The sequence below is a fragment of the Brachypodium distachyon genome, chromosome 4 (assembly GCF_000005505.3).
Source record: "Brachypodium distachyon strain Bd21 chromosome 4, Brachypodium_distachyon_v3.0, whole genome shotgun sequence".
Lineage (NCBI taxonomy): Eukaryota > Viridiplantae > Streptophyta > Magnoliopsida > Poales > Poaceae > Brachypodium > Brachypodium distachyon.
This window is the reverse complement of record NC_016134.3, coordinates 23602971-23617616: the sequence shown is the minus strand read 5'-3', so window position 1 is coordinate 23617616 and position 14646 is coordinate 23602971. Positions and strand designations below refer to the sequence as shown.

At 47.6% G+C, this 14646-nt stretch overlaps 1 protein-coding gene across 1 annotated transcript; it reads left to right on the top strand.

The window, feature by feature from the left end:
* The first annotated feature begins 4799 nt into the window (after nucleotides 1–4799).
* Nucleotides 4800–7568, top strand: LOC104585008 (F-box protein At5g03100). Its single transcript, XM_010240886.1, has 4 exons — nucleotides 4800–5660; nucleotides 6677–6832; nucleotides 6946–7138; nucleotides 7339–7568. Exons 1-4 carry the CDS (start codon nucleotides 4800–4802, stop codon nucleotides 7380–7382), a joined length of 1254 nt encoding a protein of 417 aa, XP_010239188.1. The 3' UTR covers nucleotides 7383–7568.
* Nucleotides 7569–14646: the final 7078 nt, after the last annotated feature.

Here is a 14646-nt window from a genome sequence, read left to right as displayed (position 1 = left end):
GTCATAACCACGTCAACGGGTGCTTCAAGCCGGAGCAAGACATGCGGCGATAGGCGATTTTCGCCTCTGTCGTCGCGGGGAACCAAGTCCTACGGCCGTCGCGGCCCTCGCGCCGGTGAAGACGGAGGAGGAGGAGGAGGAGGAGGCCGCTGCCTCCTTCCAAGCCGCCCTGGAAGCGTCAAAGGTGGAGGCGGCACCCGAGCCGCTCACCGTTGAGGAGGAGGCGGTGATCAAGGAGGCCGAGGAGCAGTCGATGTTCGAGGAGCTGGGTGGTGGCGTGGCCAGGCCTTGGGATGGACCTCCACCCTCTCCGCCCTCCCCGCCGACCAAGAAGAGCCTGCATCGTGCTGGCCGGTACAGGTGAAGGAGGAGGCGATGGCGGCCGTGAAGGAGGAACCACACGAGCCCTGTTGCCTTGGTCGAGGTAGGAAATGGTGCTGGAGGACTCGCCGCCGCCACCGCCACCACCGCTGCCGCCGGAGGTGATATGCTTGGATTCAGATTTAGGAATGATCACCTCGTAGTTCGTAGTAGTTTTAATATTTCATGCAGTAGTTTTTATATTTCAATGTATCTAGTTTCAACTACTATGGATGAAATCTACTATGTTTTATATTAAAATGGGTCACCCCGTTGGGCGCACTCGCAGGCCCAAACGAACTCAGGCTAGGCACGGCCTTTTTATTTTGTGTCCACCCAGTGACCAAAACGGACACAAAACGTCGGCCCGCTGGAGTCGCCCTCACACCAGCTCCGGCCTCCTATTTTTTAGAAACCATCAGTAGATAACGGAAAAAACAAACATTGGGTAGTTACATGTGGGAGAGCCTCACCGACAACGTCCGCAGTCCGATTCTGCCGTGGGAGTGTTTGTTTTATGCCAAACTCAAACTCTTGTCCTATCCATTCTTACCAACATTTTGGCTATCTAGAAAATCGGTGAAGATTTTGGTGGCCCTTGAGTGGGTCAAAATTAGCAAAAAAAACAAATTAGAGTTGTCTAGAAGTCATTGGCTTCTCAAATTATTGGCTACAATCTTTATCTTTATATTTACACTTACGAAGATTTGAGTTGGTAGTCATCAATTCATCCTATCCAGACTACTCCCTAGCATGTTGAATAATCACTTGATTGCCACCCATTCAATGTGTTATCTTTACACTTATAAGATTCGAGTTGCTGGTCGTCAATTCATACTATTGAGACTACTCCCTGACATGTTAGATAATCACTTGATTGCCACCCATTCAATATGATATAGATATGCATCAGAAACTTTTGATTGTAGTTGCTTTGGTCTGACGTATGCTTTTTTGAGATAATTATTTCTCAAACAAATATTTGACGTATGCTTTTTTGAGATAATTATTTCTCAAACACATATCTTATAGTTGTCTAAATACGGCAGTACAATTTGACATACATATTTTATATATTTATAGCGAGAGTGCAATTAATTTTTGAGAGATGTAAGTTTCTGCAGTTTAGACCCTAACAAAAGAGAAACTTGCAAATTAGAAAATCAGTTCTGTGATATAAACACTTAATATGCTTACACAGGATTACTTGTGAAAAATAAAAACCCATGGAAAGAGCCTATTCATATTAAATCAACACTATTAAAATTACCTCTTGAATAGTTCCTAATTTAATCCTGTGTTGTCTTCCCAGTTTATTTGCAGGATGGATTTTGACAAATGCAACCATATGTTTAGCAACTTAAAAACACTGTCGCTTGGTGAGTGGGGTGTGGCTGATGACTTCAGTGCACTAATTTACTTTGTCATGCAATCACCAATTCTAGAGAGGATTACTCTTCAACTTGGATATAAATTACTCAAAGAGAAACTTCGATTTGATGAGGTAAATGATTTTTAGCTAGAAAAAATTTCGTTTGAAGTTATCAACAGACGTTGTTGATTAATTTTCGAATATTTCTGGTTTGCAACAACAGGAACCTATGGATGAAACTGCTGAAAGCTACATCCCCTTTGAGCAATTCGCGGTATCGAAGCATCTAAAGGTAGTCAAAATCAAATGTCATAAGGAAGATGAAAGGATTCACTAAATTGTAAAGATCATAAGTACCCTTGGAGTTCTTCCTGAACATATTTATATCGAAAGGACTGCCTATACTTCTGAGCTTGAGCGTAAGTAACTAATAATATATTTCACTCTTATTATGTTTCTCTAATCAAAATGTGTAAATATTATCAGTTTAAAAATATTGGATTCATTTAGAGATTTAAATTTGCAAGCTAGACATTTTGACATTTGTTATGCTTGAAATGAATAAATTGTTTATTAGACTGTTGTGCCACATCCACCACCTTAGTGTTGCTCATGAAAACAACCTCGTGAGTCATGACCCTTGGAGAATTAAGCAATTTCGAAAATAACAAATTAATAATTAATTCCAGAATACCTCGCTTTGATCTTCTCCATGAACTCCTCGTAGTCCAAGTCGTCGTCCCCCTCTCCTCCCCTTCCAGCAGTGACTCCACCGCCTGCCAAGGTACGTCTTCCTCCTCGCTCACGCTCACCTGCTCTCCGATCCTTTCCGGGGCGCACGCATTGAGACCAGATGTCGCCGCCTTCCTCTTCTGCCCGCTCCGATCGCCGGTGCACGCGTCCTTCGCCGCTGCCTGGGTGCAGGGCTGCAGCGAGAACTCCTCGCCACCGGCCACCGGTGCGCTTGATCCAGATCCGCCAGCACTCGGATTGAGTGGAAGCTCCTTCTTGTCGTCGGCCATCGGTAGATAAAATGCCTCAACTCGCCGAGGGATCTGATTTTCGAGTTGGGTGGACGGAGATTTGTTGATTTCTAAGGTGCCGATGTCGGGGGATTTCTCGAGGACGAGGAAGTGGCAGTATATAAAGGAGGTGTCGGCGTGGACTCTCCGTCTTTGAATTTCTTTCTTCCAAGACCGGACACGTTGGGCTAGGTCAGTTTCCAGCTCGTTAGCCCAGACTACTTGGAAAGAAACAAAGGGCATGTACAATGGTTGATAAGATTGCCTTATCTCATGTGTGACACGTCAATTAGAAAAGACAACAAAACATGTTGCACAATGGGTTATCTCTTATTGTTATATCATAAAATTAATTCTTAGATGAATAAAATTAACTAAATAAATGCTAAGAAAAGTCAAAATCTAGTACAATGGGAAATTTGCCTTATCTTTGCCTTATCATTCTGCTAAGAGAAGACTTACGTCATCCCATTGTACACGCCCTAAGTTCTACTAAAAAAATGTATTCTGCTGAAGGGGGCCCAATTATTTTGGTCTAATTTTCTTTACGAAAAGTCCAAGGCCATATATTAAAATCAATCAACCATTACGGAACCATCTTTAAATAAAGTAAAAAAGAAAATTACACGCAAGTTTTTGTAGGTAAACATTGTTGTTTTCCTCCTGCACTCACCGTTGGCGTGCCGTGGGCGAAGCTCGATGCTGCTGTTGGACCATCGAACCATGTCGGAGCCAGAAAATCGTTGTTAACGTAGCAGCCGGGATTCGCCGGTTGGAGCCAGAAGATGCCAACGATAGTGATCTGAGAAACAGACCGCCGTCCCGAAGAACAAATGACGAAGAGGGTTGGATGACCATCCAAGATCCGGCCAGACGGATCCGACAAGACTTCGCCGCACTAACTCCACGACTAGGTCGAAGCTGGCCGAGTCTGATCGATCAAAAAGGAACCAATAAACCGAAACGTGTAGACGACCTGTAAAACACAAACACTGAACCAGATCCACCACTTCAGAAGAGCAGCGACCAACCGCTCCGCACTCCTTACGCCACCGGCAGGATCGCCTTCGACGAGGTGGACGACGAGTTGACCCGCACAGTGCCACCATCACCACCATAACGCCGCTGCCGGTTGACCAAACCCTAACTTTTGAAGATCTAGTATAGCACCAAACGTAGAAGAGATAGGGGCGTCGTTCTTTGCCGGCCGGTCGTCCGGGAGACGAGATCGATCTCGAGGCGGCGTTGTGTGGCGGCTAGGGCATGAGGCTTTTTCCTAGCTATGTTGGTCTAATTTGACCACGGAATTCTCAAAAGCGGATCAATCAAGAGCCTAACCGGATTTCTCCGCCAACCTATCAAACTCGCATCTTAAAAAAAAGTTGTCAAACTCACATTGATACTCATGACATTGCTTGTATCTCCTTTCTCTTTTTGGTGAGAGTTAAATAAAGGTGAGTCCTCATTTAAAAAAAACTGTCAAACTCACACAGAAGCAGAGATGGCAGCTGCACCGGAGCGGATGCATTTCATTTCATTAAGATAAGACTTAATTTAACTAACAATAATTTTATTAATATGCAATTTATATGAAAGAAAACCATAAAATAAGTAGTATGGTTTTGAAAACGAATACTCTCTCCGTCCTATAATCTTAGATACGCACGTATTCCTAGATTATCGATTTAATTAATTAAATATGTATTTTTCTTAACAAAAAGTGCACCATTAGATACAGAACTTTCTAATAATATGATTTTTTTTAATTTTTAATTTTTATTTAATTAACTGAATTAACGATATAAGAATGCGTACGTGACGGAAGGAGTATATTGTGTTCTAAAAACATATTTTAATAAGGTAATTCTTAATCAATCCTTGTCGAACTCAAATAGGAGTACAGTTTTGATGAAAAAGAGGAAGTACATGGCAGTATATTGTTGTGATTGGCCCCAAAGCCGTGGCAATTTAATTTTGGTTTTGAGTCGAAAACCCTAGCATTGTTCGATTCCCAAAAGGTAGCCACCACATCTTTGAGTTGGATCATGGTCGGCGGCGGCGGCGGCGACCTCTTGGGCTCACTGCCCGATGAGGTCCTCCAGCACGTGCTCTCCTTCCTCCCCTCCCGCGAAGCCGTGCAGGCGTCCGCGCTCTCCCACCGCTGGCGCGACCTCTGGAGATCCACGCCCGCCGTTCGCGTCCCTGGATTCGACGCCGGCCACACCCACGGCCTCGAGCAGGCCTTCCCCACGTTCGTCAACCGCTTCCTCCTCCTACGGGACGGGGCCTCGCCGCTGTGCTCCCTGGAGATCGACGTCGACCTCAGCGACGGGGACAATTACGGCGAGAACGACCACAACCACGCCTTCATCAACAAGCAATTCGACCTGTGGATCCGGCATGCGGCGCCGACCTGCCGCACACTCGCTCTCGCCGCTTGCATCTCCTGCAAGCCCGAGATGCTCCGGCTGGAGGCCCGGCCCCTCGCCGCCTCCCGGCACCTCACGACGCTTCGCCTCTCCTGCGTCAAGCTAGGCGGCGGATCCCTCGACTTCTCTCGATGCCCGGCGCTGCTGCAGCTCGACCTGTGGGGATGCGACGTCGACGTCGAGGCCATCGCGTCGCCCTCGCTGCAGGGCCTCAGCGTCGTCGACTGCAACCTTGTGCCATGGCCTCGCCGAACGACGACTGCGACGAGGATCTCCACGCCGAGCCTCCGTCGGCTGCAGCTGTCTGATTGTGTGGGTGGCGCTCTTCCGTGCCTCGAAAGCACGCCGTCGTTGACCACGGCAATCGTACGGCTCTCAGGGGACAAAAGAGAGGACCGGGGCACTCATTGCCTGATTCTTGATGCCCTGTCGGAGGCGACGACTTTGGAGTTGACAGCTTCGTCTTATGATGGACAGGTTTGTTTCTTCTTAATTCCAGTTACCCCTCATCATTATTTTAATGGAATAAGGAATGTTGAGGTTGTCGCCTTAGAAATAGACAACATAGAGCAAAGTATGTTGATTCTTAAATCAAATTTACCAATGTGAAAAATAATTTGGCAAGCTTGCATTTTTTTATATATCTGTACATCCTTTTCTTTTATGTGTTTTTAATATATTTTCATTTAATTTGGACAAAGATCCTTTTTGTGTACTTCAGTTATTGGCCGATTTAGTTTGGGCAGGGTCTGTTTAACTCTTAACTTCCAAGATTGACATGTTTAGTCTATGCTAAATGAAAAAAAAAATGAAATGTAAAACAGGAGGCAGGATTGAAAAAGCATATCAGTATAACTAAAAAGTCAAAATCAGGAATCGAAAGAAAAGTCTGAAAATCTTGGGAAACAAATAAGAAAAATCAAAAATATTCCCAGAAACTAACTAAAAGTCAAGTAGTTTGACCTTTGTTTTTTCCTGAAAAAGTGACAAAATTATGAAGAAATCAAGAGAACCTGGAAATTTGAGAAAATACAGCATGATTCATGAGAAAATTATGAAGAAATCAAAATGTTGTTTATGTATTGATCTTCTATGGTATATTTCAGTTTTCTTTTACCTTTTCCACTTTTATGAAAACATTTCTTTTTATAAGAAAGTACAGTTCTATTTTTGTTTTCCCTGAGTTTTCTAAATATTCTAATTTTCTCTTTATTTGTCTTATATGGGCTATCAAAGTACCAATTGTGCAAAACCATATATTGCTATGTCATTGATCATACTATTCTCTTAAATATGCTGATACTCAAAGTCGAGGTCAAAGTTATCTTGGTTTGAAGTATAGAAAACTCAACAAATAATTGAGGACCAACCAACAAGATTGTTATTTTGATTAACACAATTTTCTTCTACAGGATCCAAACTTTTTCTCAGTTACATATTCTACTTAGCTAAAGTACATTTGTATAATCTATAATCAGTTGCACTCCCTCCAGGTTATATTCCAAAGGGATTTGAGATGGTGTCCTACATTTAGCAAGTTGAAGACTTTGATACTTAATGAGTGGTGTGTATATGACGACGAAACAGCACTCGCTACTCTTCTTCAGCACTCGCCAATTCTAGAGAATCTCATCTTTGAACTTTCCACGGTACCACCACTTTATATATTTTTCATCAGCTGAATATACAACCTTGTGTGTTGATTTTCTTGTCGCAAATGTGTTAATTAACTTACTATATCACTTTTATTTCGTGTATGTAGAACTGTCCGTATAAGTTGAAAGTAATCCGAAGCTATAATACATGGGAGCAGTTAACTTTTCAGCACCTTAAGACAGTTGAAATCAGGTGTCAAGTGGTCAGTTCAAAGGTTTATAAAGTCTTGAAGGTGTTAAGTGCATGTGGGGTACCACTCGGCAAAATCAATATCCAAGGAACCACCTCACAGTTTGAATGTAAGTCTATCTATATATTCTTCTACACACTGAATTGTTTTGCAGCTCTCCATCAATTATTTTCCGACAGCTAGTAGTTAAGAAAATTGTGCAATTTCCCTATTTTTCAAGCACATTATATATAAAGCTGTGTCGATTTTTCGATTGCCCTGAAACATGAATTATAATCGGTTCGCTGTGTCTTTTCATTTTGTTAACAGGTTTCAATTTTGTTTGCACGGGTTTCAGTTCCAAAGAGTGTTGACGCGATCTATATGCACTCTTGGATTTGTTTTCTCTGGATTATTCAGAAACTAGCAGGTGTGCCACTCGGCAACATGAATTATTTTTATTTTCTATGTAGGTAACTCATTGTGCCGTTGAGGTCGGCATGCGGGTGTGGTGGCGTCGGTTGTAAGACGGGGTAAGAGAAATCGTGAAAAAAACTCGAGAAAAAGAAAATAACGCACAGTGACATATTAGTTGTAATTTTAACGATGTAAGACGGGGTAAGAGAAATCGTGAAAAAAACTCGAGAAAAAAAAAATAACGCACAGTGACATATTAGTTGTAATTTTAACGAAATTAACCTACGGCGGGGACCGTACCATCACCACCAAATCCAATTTAAGATATTGGTATAGATATATGGACGGAATATGCATCTTTGGAAGCAATGCAATGGATTGATTTTTTTATTTGCTGCGCCCATCCTTCAGATCCTGGCTACGTGGATTCAAAGAGGATGTTATTCTGTTATATAACACCGCCTTAATCCCCTCCCTATTAATTACGGAGTATGATGCTTATTTGGATAGATGGGTAGCACTCTCCTTTTGTACAGCTTTGCTCTAGTCTTGTACAAGTAGGTCACTTTTGTACATAGCCCTTTTATACTTTTGTCTATATTTTTTATTAACAGAATCCTGTGGGTGGCTCCGGTGGCTCCCCTGCAGTTTCGGGGCCAATAAAACCTGTAGCAAAAATTATGTGAACAATCAAAATTTCTAAGTCCAGCAAACTTGCAAAAATGCATCAGAGACAAGCATTCAACAAACTTTGGGTAAAGAACAATAAAACAAGAGTGTCGGACAAGGAAGGTTTACAGCGGCGCGCGACCTGGTGTACCCGATTAAGAGCGCATGATCTCACTTGTCCTGAAATGAAGATGGAGCTAGTGCGCTTGAAGTTGCTTATCGCGTCATATTCCTCAACTTCACAGCACGTTCAGGTACAGAAATGCGCGACAGTTTGCCCGCATAAACTGAGACGAACATCCAGAAGCTACATAGAGCAACACCACGTCTCAATGGAAGTGCAAAAGGACAGCGCGAATTAAGAACAGGAGACGTGATTAATCAACACGTACACATCCATTACAGCCCAATACACAACAAGCAAGTTGTAATCTCTCAATGTAGGTGCTAGGTGAAGCAGAGAAAGAAATTAAAACAGGGGACTCTGTTCTTGGTTTCAGCTCTCTCTCGTGAGAGCCTTCCTTTTCATTTTCTTCAGAGATCAAAGTGTATAAACATTTGCACTCTTCTCTCTTACATGGCTGCTGTGAAATGCAGCGTTACAGTGGTCAGTGGACAGACAACTTGCCCATGCCTTCCCTTACCATCAGTTATATAGATCGGGGTGGCCCGATATTTCGATGAGATTGGTAACTCTCGATTTGGGTAGGAGATGACGTTGCGATCCGACTACGGCCCAAGAGGCAGCGCCTTAACAATCGATACACCAACTCCAGCACTCCAGCGGGCTATTGATCACGGCGGGACACAATCAACCTGACCACGAAGGTCTTTGTTCCTGCAAGCAATCGAAGAACAAGCAAAAACAAGATAAATAGCCGATGTAATCTGAAATTGCGAATATACTATATCAAACCAATGTCTCAACGAGACGATAAGTTGGGGTTCCGAAAGCGGTAAAACAGGTGGTCTAACCGACACACGCGATTACACGAAGTAGTAGCGATGACTAATTTTTAACTAAACAAAACCCAAGACTCCTTAGGGGGGGGGCTCATGGGGTATATAAAGGAGGAGGGAGAGATATTTTCGTCCACCTTGAGTAAGGAGGCCGAAATCCAACTCTATCTCTAACTTTCCTAACAAACTACAACTCTTTAGGAAACAGAAAAACAGATCTGTCAGCTTATTTTGTTCGCCACGGTCAGCACGAGTTGAATCTCTTGATGAGGCCAGATCCGTTGGAAAGGTCTTGTAATTACCTTTCCAGCAAGTACTTGTTTGCTTGATTTGGACTCCGGATGCGGCCTAAGTGATTAAAACAAATTCGCGTCTCCTGACAGCTCGGACCCGAATCGGATTCAACTTTAATTCCTGATATCTTTCTCTAGCAAGTTCCGAATCATGTGCCGTTTGATTTGTTGGAAAGTAGACTTGATAGGCTTCACTTTGAATCTTCCTTTTCAGGCTATCACACTTCATCTTCACTTTGGACTTCTAAAGTTCAATAAGATGCCTACATAATAAGATTACACAAGATAGTAGCTCCGCGTCTTTGCAAGTAACATATTAAAAAAAATTGTAATTAAATTCACCTGATTATAATTGTTATTAGATATACCAACAATTAGAATTTTAATGGTCGTATGCATGGTAATCATGTCCATATCAATCAGCCACAACGTTGCTGACTTCATGCCAGTGCCACTCGATGCCCCTGCTGCTACCTGCTCTGCAGCTGGATGGAGTCAACACACACATTACTAGGACAGTGCTTACAAAACACTGCAGCTGCCAGCTGTCCCAGTTTATCAAAGTTTAAACAAACATACATATGTGACTCAAATTCATAGTACATGATCAGTCCTAATGAAGCAATCTGAAATTCTTTACATATGTATGTTTGTGGGAGTAGTAATAGCTGGAGTAGTTTCTAACGCAGACAAATGCAAACCAAGGAAGCTTTCTTGGCGCCGACGCGAATAAGCCCCCCTGCCAGTGCCTGCAGCCTGCCCTTGCCACCGCCTCTGCCCTTCTTGGCGTCGTCGTCTAGGGCAATTCTGATCCTCGCCATGGCGCACATGGCGCGCACGGCGTCATCCCACGGGCAACTAGCCTTGGCGGCGTCCATGGCGACGGCGCGGACGCGCTCGGCGCCGCCGTGCCGCAGCTCGAAGGCGACGTACTCGATCCAATGCCCCCGCCGCCGCCGTCGGCCTCCATGGCGATCCACGCCTTGTAGACGGTGGCGTAGTCCTTGACGCGGCAGAGGGCGCTGCGGAGGAGCTGCCGCGCCTCCTTCATGTCCCCGCCGTCGGCGCTGCGTATCTCCACGCGCCGCCTCGCACCACCGCTGCGCGCAGCCGGGATCCAAGGCTGGGGCGGAGTCCGAGATCTCGTACACGCGCCGGCGCCGCTGACGCTGGGCCTTGCCGGCTCCGGCGGCGGCCATCGTCACGTCGAGCAGCTGCTATACGGCACACGGCGCGGGATCGATTCGATCGACGAACGGAACAAGAGATTAGATTTGATTCCTGGGCGGGTACCCGACATGAATGTGGGCAACAATTAGTTAGCAGAGGCTACGTGTCCGAGTCCTGTTCGGGGAAGAAGAACTGAAGCTCCGTTCTGGAAACGCGTAGTACGAGTGGCGTACGTGCCGACTACGCACAAGTTCTCCGAAAACAAGTCGGCGCCCGTCCGTCCGTATGCTAGACGGGATCCTCTGCAAGTTGCTGCCCCGGTCCCCATTATCGATCTCACCAGCTGCAAGAAACCTAACCGCTAGATACACGTCTGCGCGTAGCCCGTCGACATGGGGATGACCGTCGGAGCCGGCGAGACCCAGCGGCGGCGGCGGCGGCGGCGCGCGTACGAGTTCCTGGACTACGTCAACCCGGAGCGCGGCCGCGCGCTGCGGTGGTGCGAGGCGGCGCGTGAGCTCCGCAGCGCCGACGGCGGCGACATGAAGGAGGCGCGGAAGCTCCTCCGCAGCGCCCTCTCCTGCGTCAAGGACTACGCCTCCGTCTACCGGACGTGGATCGCCATGGAGGCCGACGGCGGCGGCATCGGAGCCGCGCGCGAGCTCGTCTTCGCGGCGAAGGGCACAGATGGCGAGTACGCCGCGTTCTGGCTCGCCTACCTCGCCTTCGAGCTCCGCCACGGAGGCTCCGGCTGCGAGCACGCGCGCGCCGTCGCAGTGGACGCGGCGCGGGCCTGCCCGCGCGACGCCGCCGTGCAAGCCAGGTGCGCCACGGTGCTGCTCCAGGGCGCCAAGAAGAAGGGGCGGGACGGCTCGGGGACGAGACGAGTCGCCATGATGCTTGCTAGTAGTACTTCAGTTCTGTAGATCAGCAGTCGCGACCAGATCAAGTTAATTGGATCGGTTACAATGTAATTTTTCTGTTCATGTGTTAAATTACCCATGACAGTGCTGACTGATCTCTGTAATAACAAGATGTTAGTTTGACAGCACTCTGTAGTAACAATATTAATTCCAATGTATCACGAGAGATTCAACCGCGCCGAGAGTTCTTAAAACTCGATGGAGTTCTGGGGATCAAATCGCTTGTATTGATCAAATCAGATCAATTGCGCTGCAAGGGCTAGCTGTACGTCGCTTAGCGATCATGTCGTTAATCTGCACTACTCTAGCTGGTCCACTGAGATGTGGTTTTGTAATCCTGTTTCTAATTATAGCAATTTCGCCTATTGATAACATTCCGTTTTTCGTGATGTTTTTGTTTGTGTGCCAAGAAAAAAAAACTGATTAATTGTGAAGAACTTGTTCCAAGATGTGATCTATATCTTGCAAAAATGTGATCATTCATATCTGCTGTCCCGCCTCCACGGCTCCCTCATGGCCGCATCGGCCCTCTTCGTCCTCCTTGTCATCCTGGGCGGCAGCAGTGCAAAGGCTTAGGCCGGCATCGAGGTGCCGCTACGCTTCTCCAGCAGCAAGCTCGCCATCGACCCGGTCGCTGGAGGCAGAACTCGTGGTTCAAATTGGTCGAAGCTGAAGTGGCGATCTCGTTGGGGCTTCTCATAGGAAGGGGCAGCTCGCTGGTGACGGCGGGAAGGAGGGGCTTCTCATAGGGGGAAGGTGGGGCCTACGAAATTAAATTCGTCAATTCATGGGCAAGCAAAACCATGATATGACAAGCCAAAATTTGTAGGTAAAGCTTGCGTCAATCCAAACACACCCTAAATTGCTCTACGTATTATAAAATGGTGGATTTATATGTTACTCGAAAAGCAATAGGCTATGGGGAGGAGCCAGTTTATGGTGGTCGCAATCGACTTAAACATTAAACAAGTGAGACCCCGCTTCCCCGAAACCCTGCACTCTGCTGGGCCGCGTCATATTTGGGGTTGGCCCAGTTGCCGGCCGGCAGCGCGGGCCGCGTCCCTTAACTATTCTCGAGCTTCGCCAAACGTTTTAAATTATTTTTATTCCTCAGGAAACAATTATTTTAAAATTGCATGCCTCCATCCGAAAAAATGACATGTATATTTGTATAAGAATGTATACAAATCAACGTCATTTATTTTGAGACGGACGAAGTAGTTGTCTTTGCCGAAGGTTGGGCTTTAGCTATCTTTGCTGGAAGCGTGCATGAGCCTTTTGCCGTGGGCCGTCGAGACTCATTGCCGGAAGTTTTTTTTTTTTTTGCCGAAGATCATTGACAGCCTTTGTCGGAGGCCTCGGTTTTGCTGTGGGCTTTTATGTTGTCCCACGACGTATCGGTTCCATTACTGAAGGCTCGATGGAAAGCCTTCGGCAAAACCTCCAGGCTCCAGTCGGCAAAGTAAATTCTTCCGATAGTGAACCTCTGTTTCGATCCCTTCTGGTCTAAAATAAAGAAATGAGAATTCTTATAACCAAATTAAAATAAAGAACATATATAAGCTATAATTGTACCGCACGGCGCTTGCGCTACTATTTGTACTCACACTACTGTTACATATCGATAAAGATCGAGCTTTGGAACTCTCCATTGAATCATTCAACAGTATCACATAGATACTCGATACTACTCCTAGCTAGATGCCTAGATCGTTATAATTAGTCACATAGATCAATCCAACAGTATCATCTCTGTGACTGTAACCCAAATACGGGGAACAACTTTACATTACATTGTGCTTTCTAATGAATCTGCTGTCTAATGAATCTGGTCTACTTCTGAACCAGGATATCACGGGGACTCGTCGGCTATGTCGCTATAGAGCAGCGACTTCTTGTTGCAGGAGCCGCGGCCGCGTCGTCAGTCGTCGAGACGACGCTCCGCCACAGCGCACATGGCGCGCACGGCGGCGTGGCGCGGGCATGCCTTGGCGGCGTCCACCGCGACGGCGCGGACGCGCTCGGCGTCGCCGTGCCGGAGCTCGAAGGCGACGTAGGAGGTCCAGAACGCGGCGTACTCCTCGGCGGTGCCCTCCGCGGCGCAGACGCGGCCCCACTCCAGGACGAGCTTCCGGGCGGCGGCGACCTTCTTCGACTTCGTCCCGATCTCCATGGCGATCCACTCCTTGCAGCCCGTGGCGTAGTCTCTGACGCGGGACACGACGCCGGCGTCGGCGCCACGCATCTCCCGCGCCGCCTTGCGCCAGCGTCTCGCGCAGCCGGGGTCCAAGTCTGCGGCGGAGTACAGGAACTCGTACATGCGCCTTCGTCGCTGGATCTCGCCGGGTCCGGCCATCGTATCGATCGACGAACAGAAGCAGAGAGCAGGAAGCGCGCTGGACTGGTGGATCCTCCTGATGATCGATGGGTCTGCTCTAGGGAAGCAATTTGTAAGCTGCAGGGGTTCCGAGTGCGCGTGCGGATGTCCGAGTCCTGTCCGGGCAAGAAGAACTGAAGCTGAAGTTTTCCGTTCTGGAACCGGAAGTGGAATCCCGTGGCATGGACACCGACTAGCTTGTTTTCGGACTTGTGGAATCGCGTCGTACAAGCCGTACGTGCCGTGCCGACTACGTACGCAGAAGTTCTCCGAATCAAGTCTCGGCGCCCGCCTGTACGTACGTACGACGCGATCCTCTGCTTATAAATTGCTGCCTGGCCGCAATGCCATTATTTCAGGAGCTGCAAGAAACCTTACGCTAGACATCTGCGCTGTATCCCCTCGACATGGCCGTCGGAGCCGGCGAGATCGAGACCCACCAGCAGCGGCGTCGGCGCGCGTACGAGTTCCTGGACTCCGTCAACCCGGACCGCGGCCGCGCGCTGCGGTGGTGCGAGGCGGCGCGGGAGCTCCGCAGCGCCGATGGCGGCGACATGAAGGAGGCGCGGAAGCTCCTCCGCGGCGCGCTCCGCTGCGGCGTCAGGGACTACGCCTCCGTCTACCGGACGTGGATCGCCATGGAGGCCGAGGGCGGCGGCGGCGGCATCGGAGCCGCGCGCTCACTCGTGTTCGAGTGGGGCTCGCTCTGCGCCGCGAAGGGCACCGACGACGAGTACGCCGCGTTCTGGCTCGCCTACCTCGCCTTCGAGCTCCGCCACGGTGGCTCGGGCTCTGAGCGCGCGCGCGCCGTCGCCGAGGACGCCGCGCG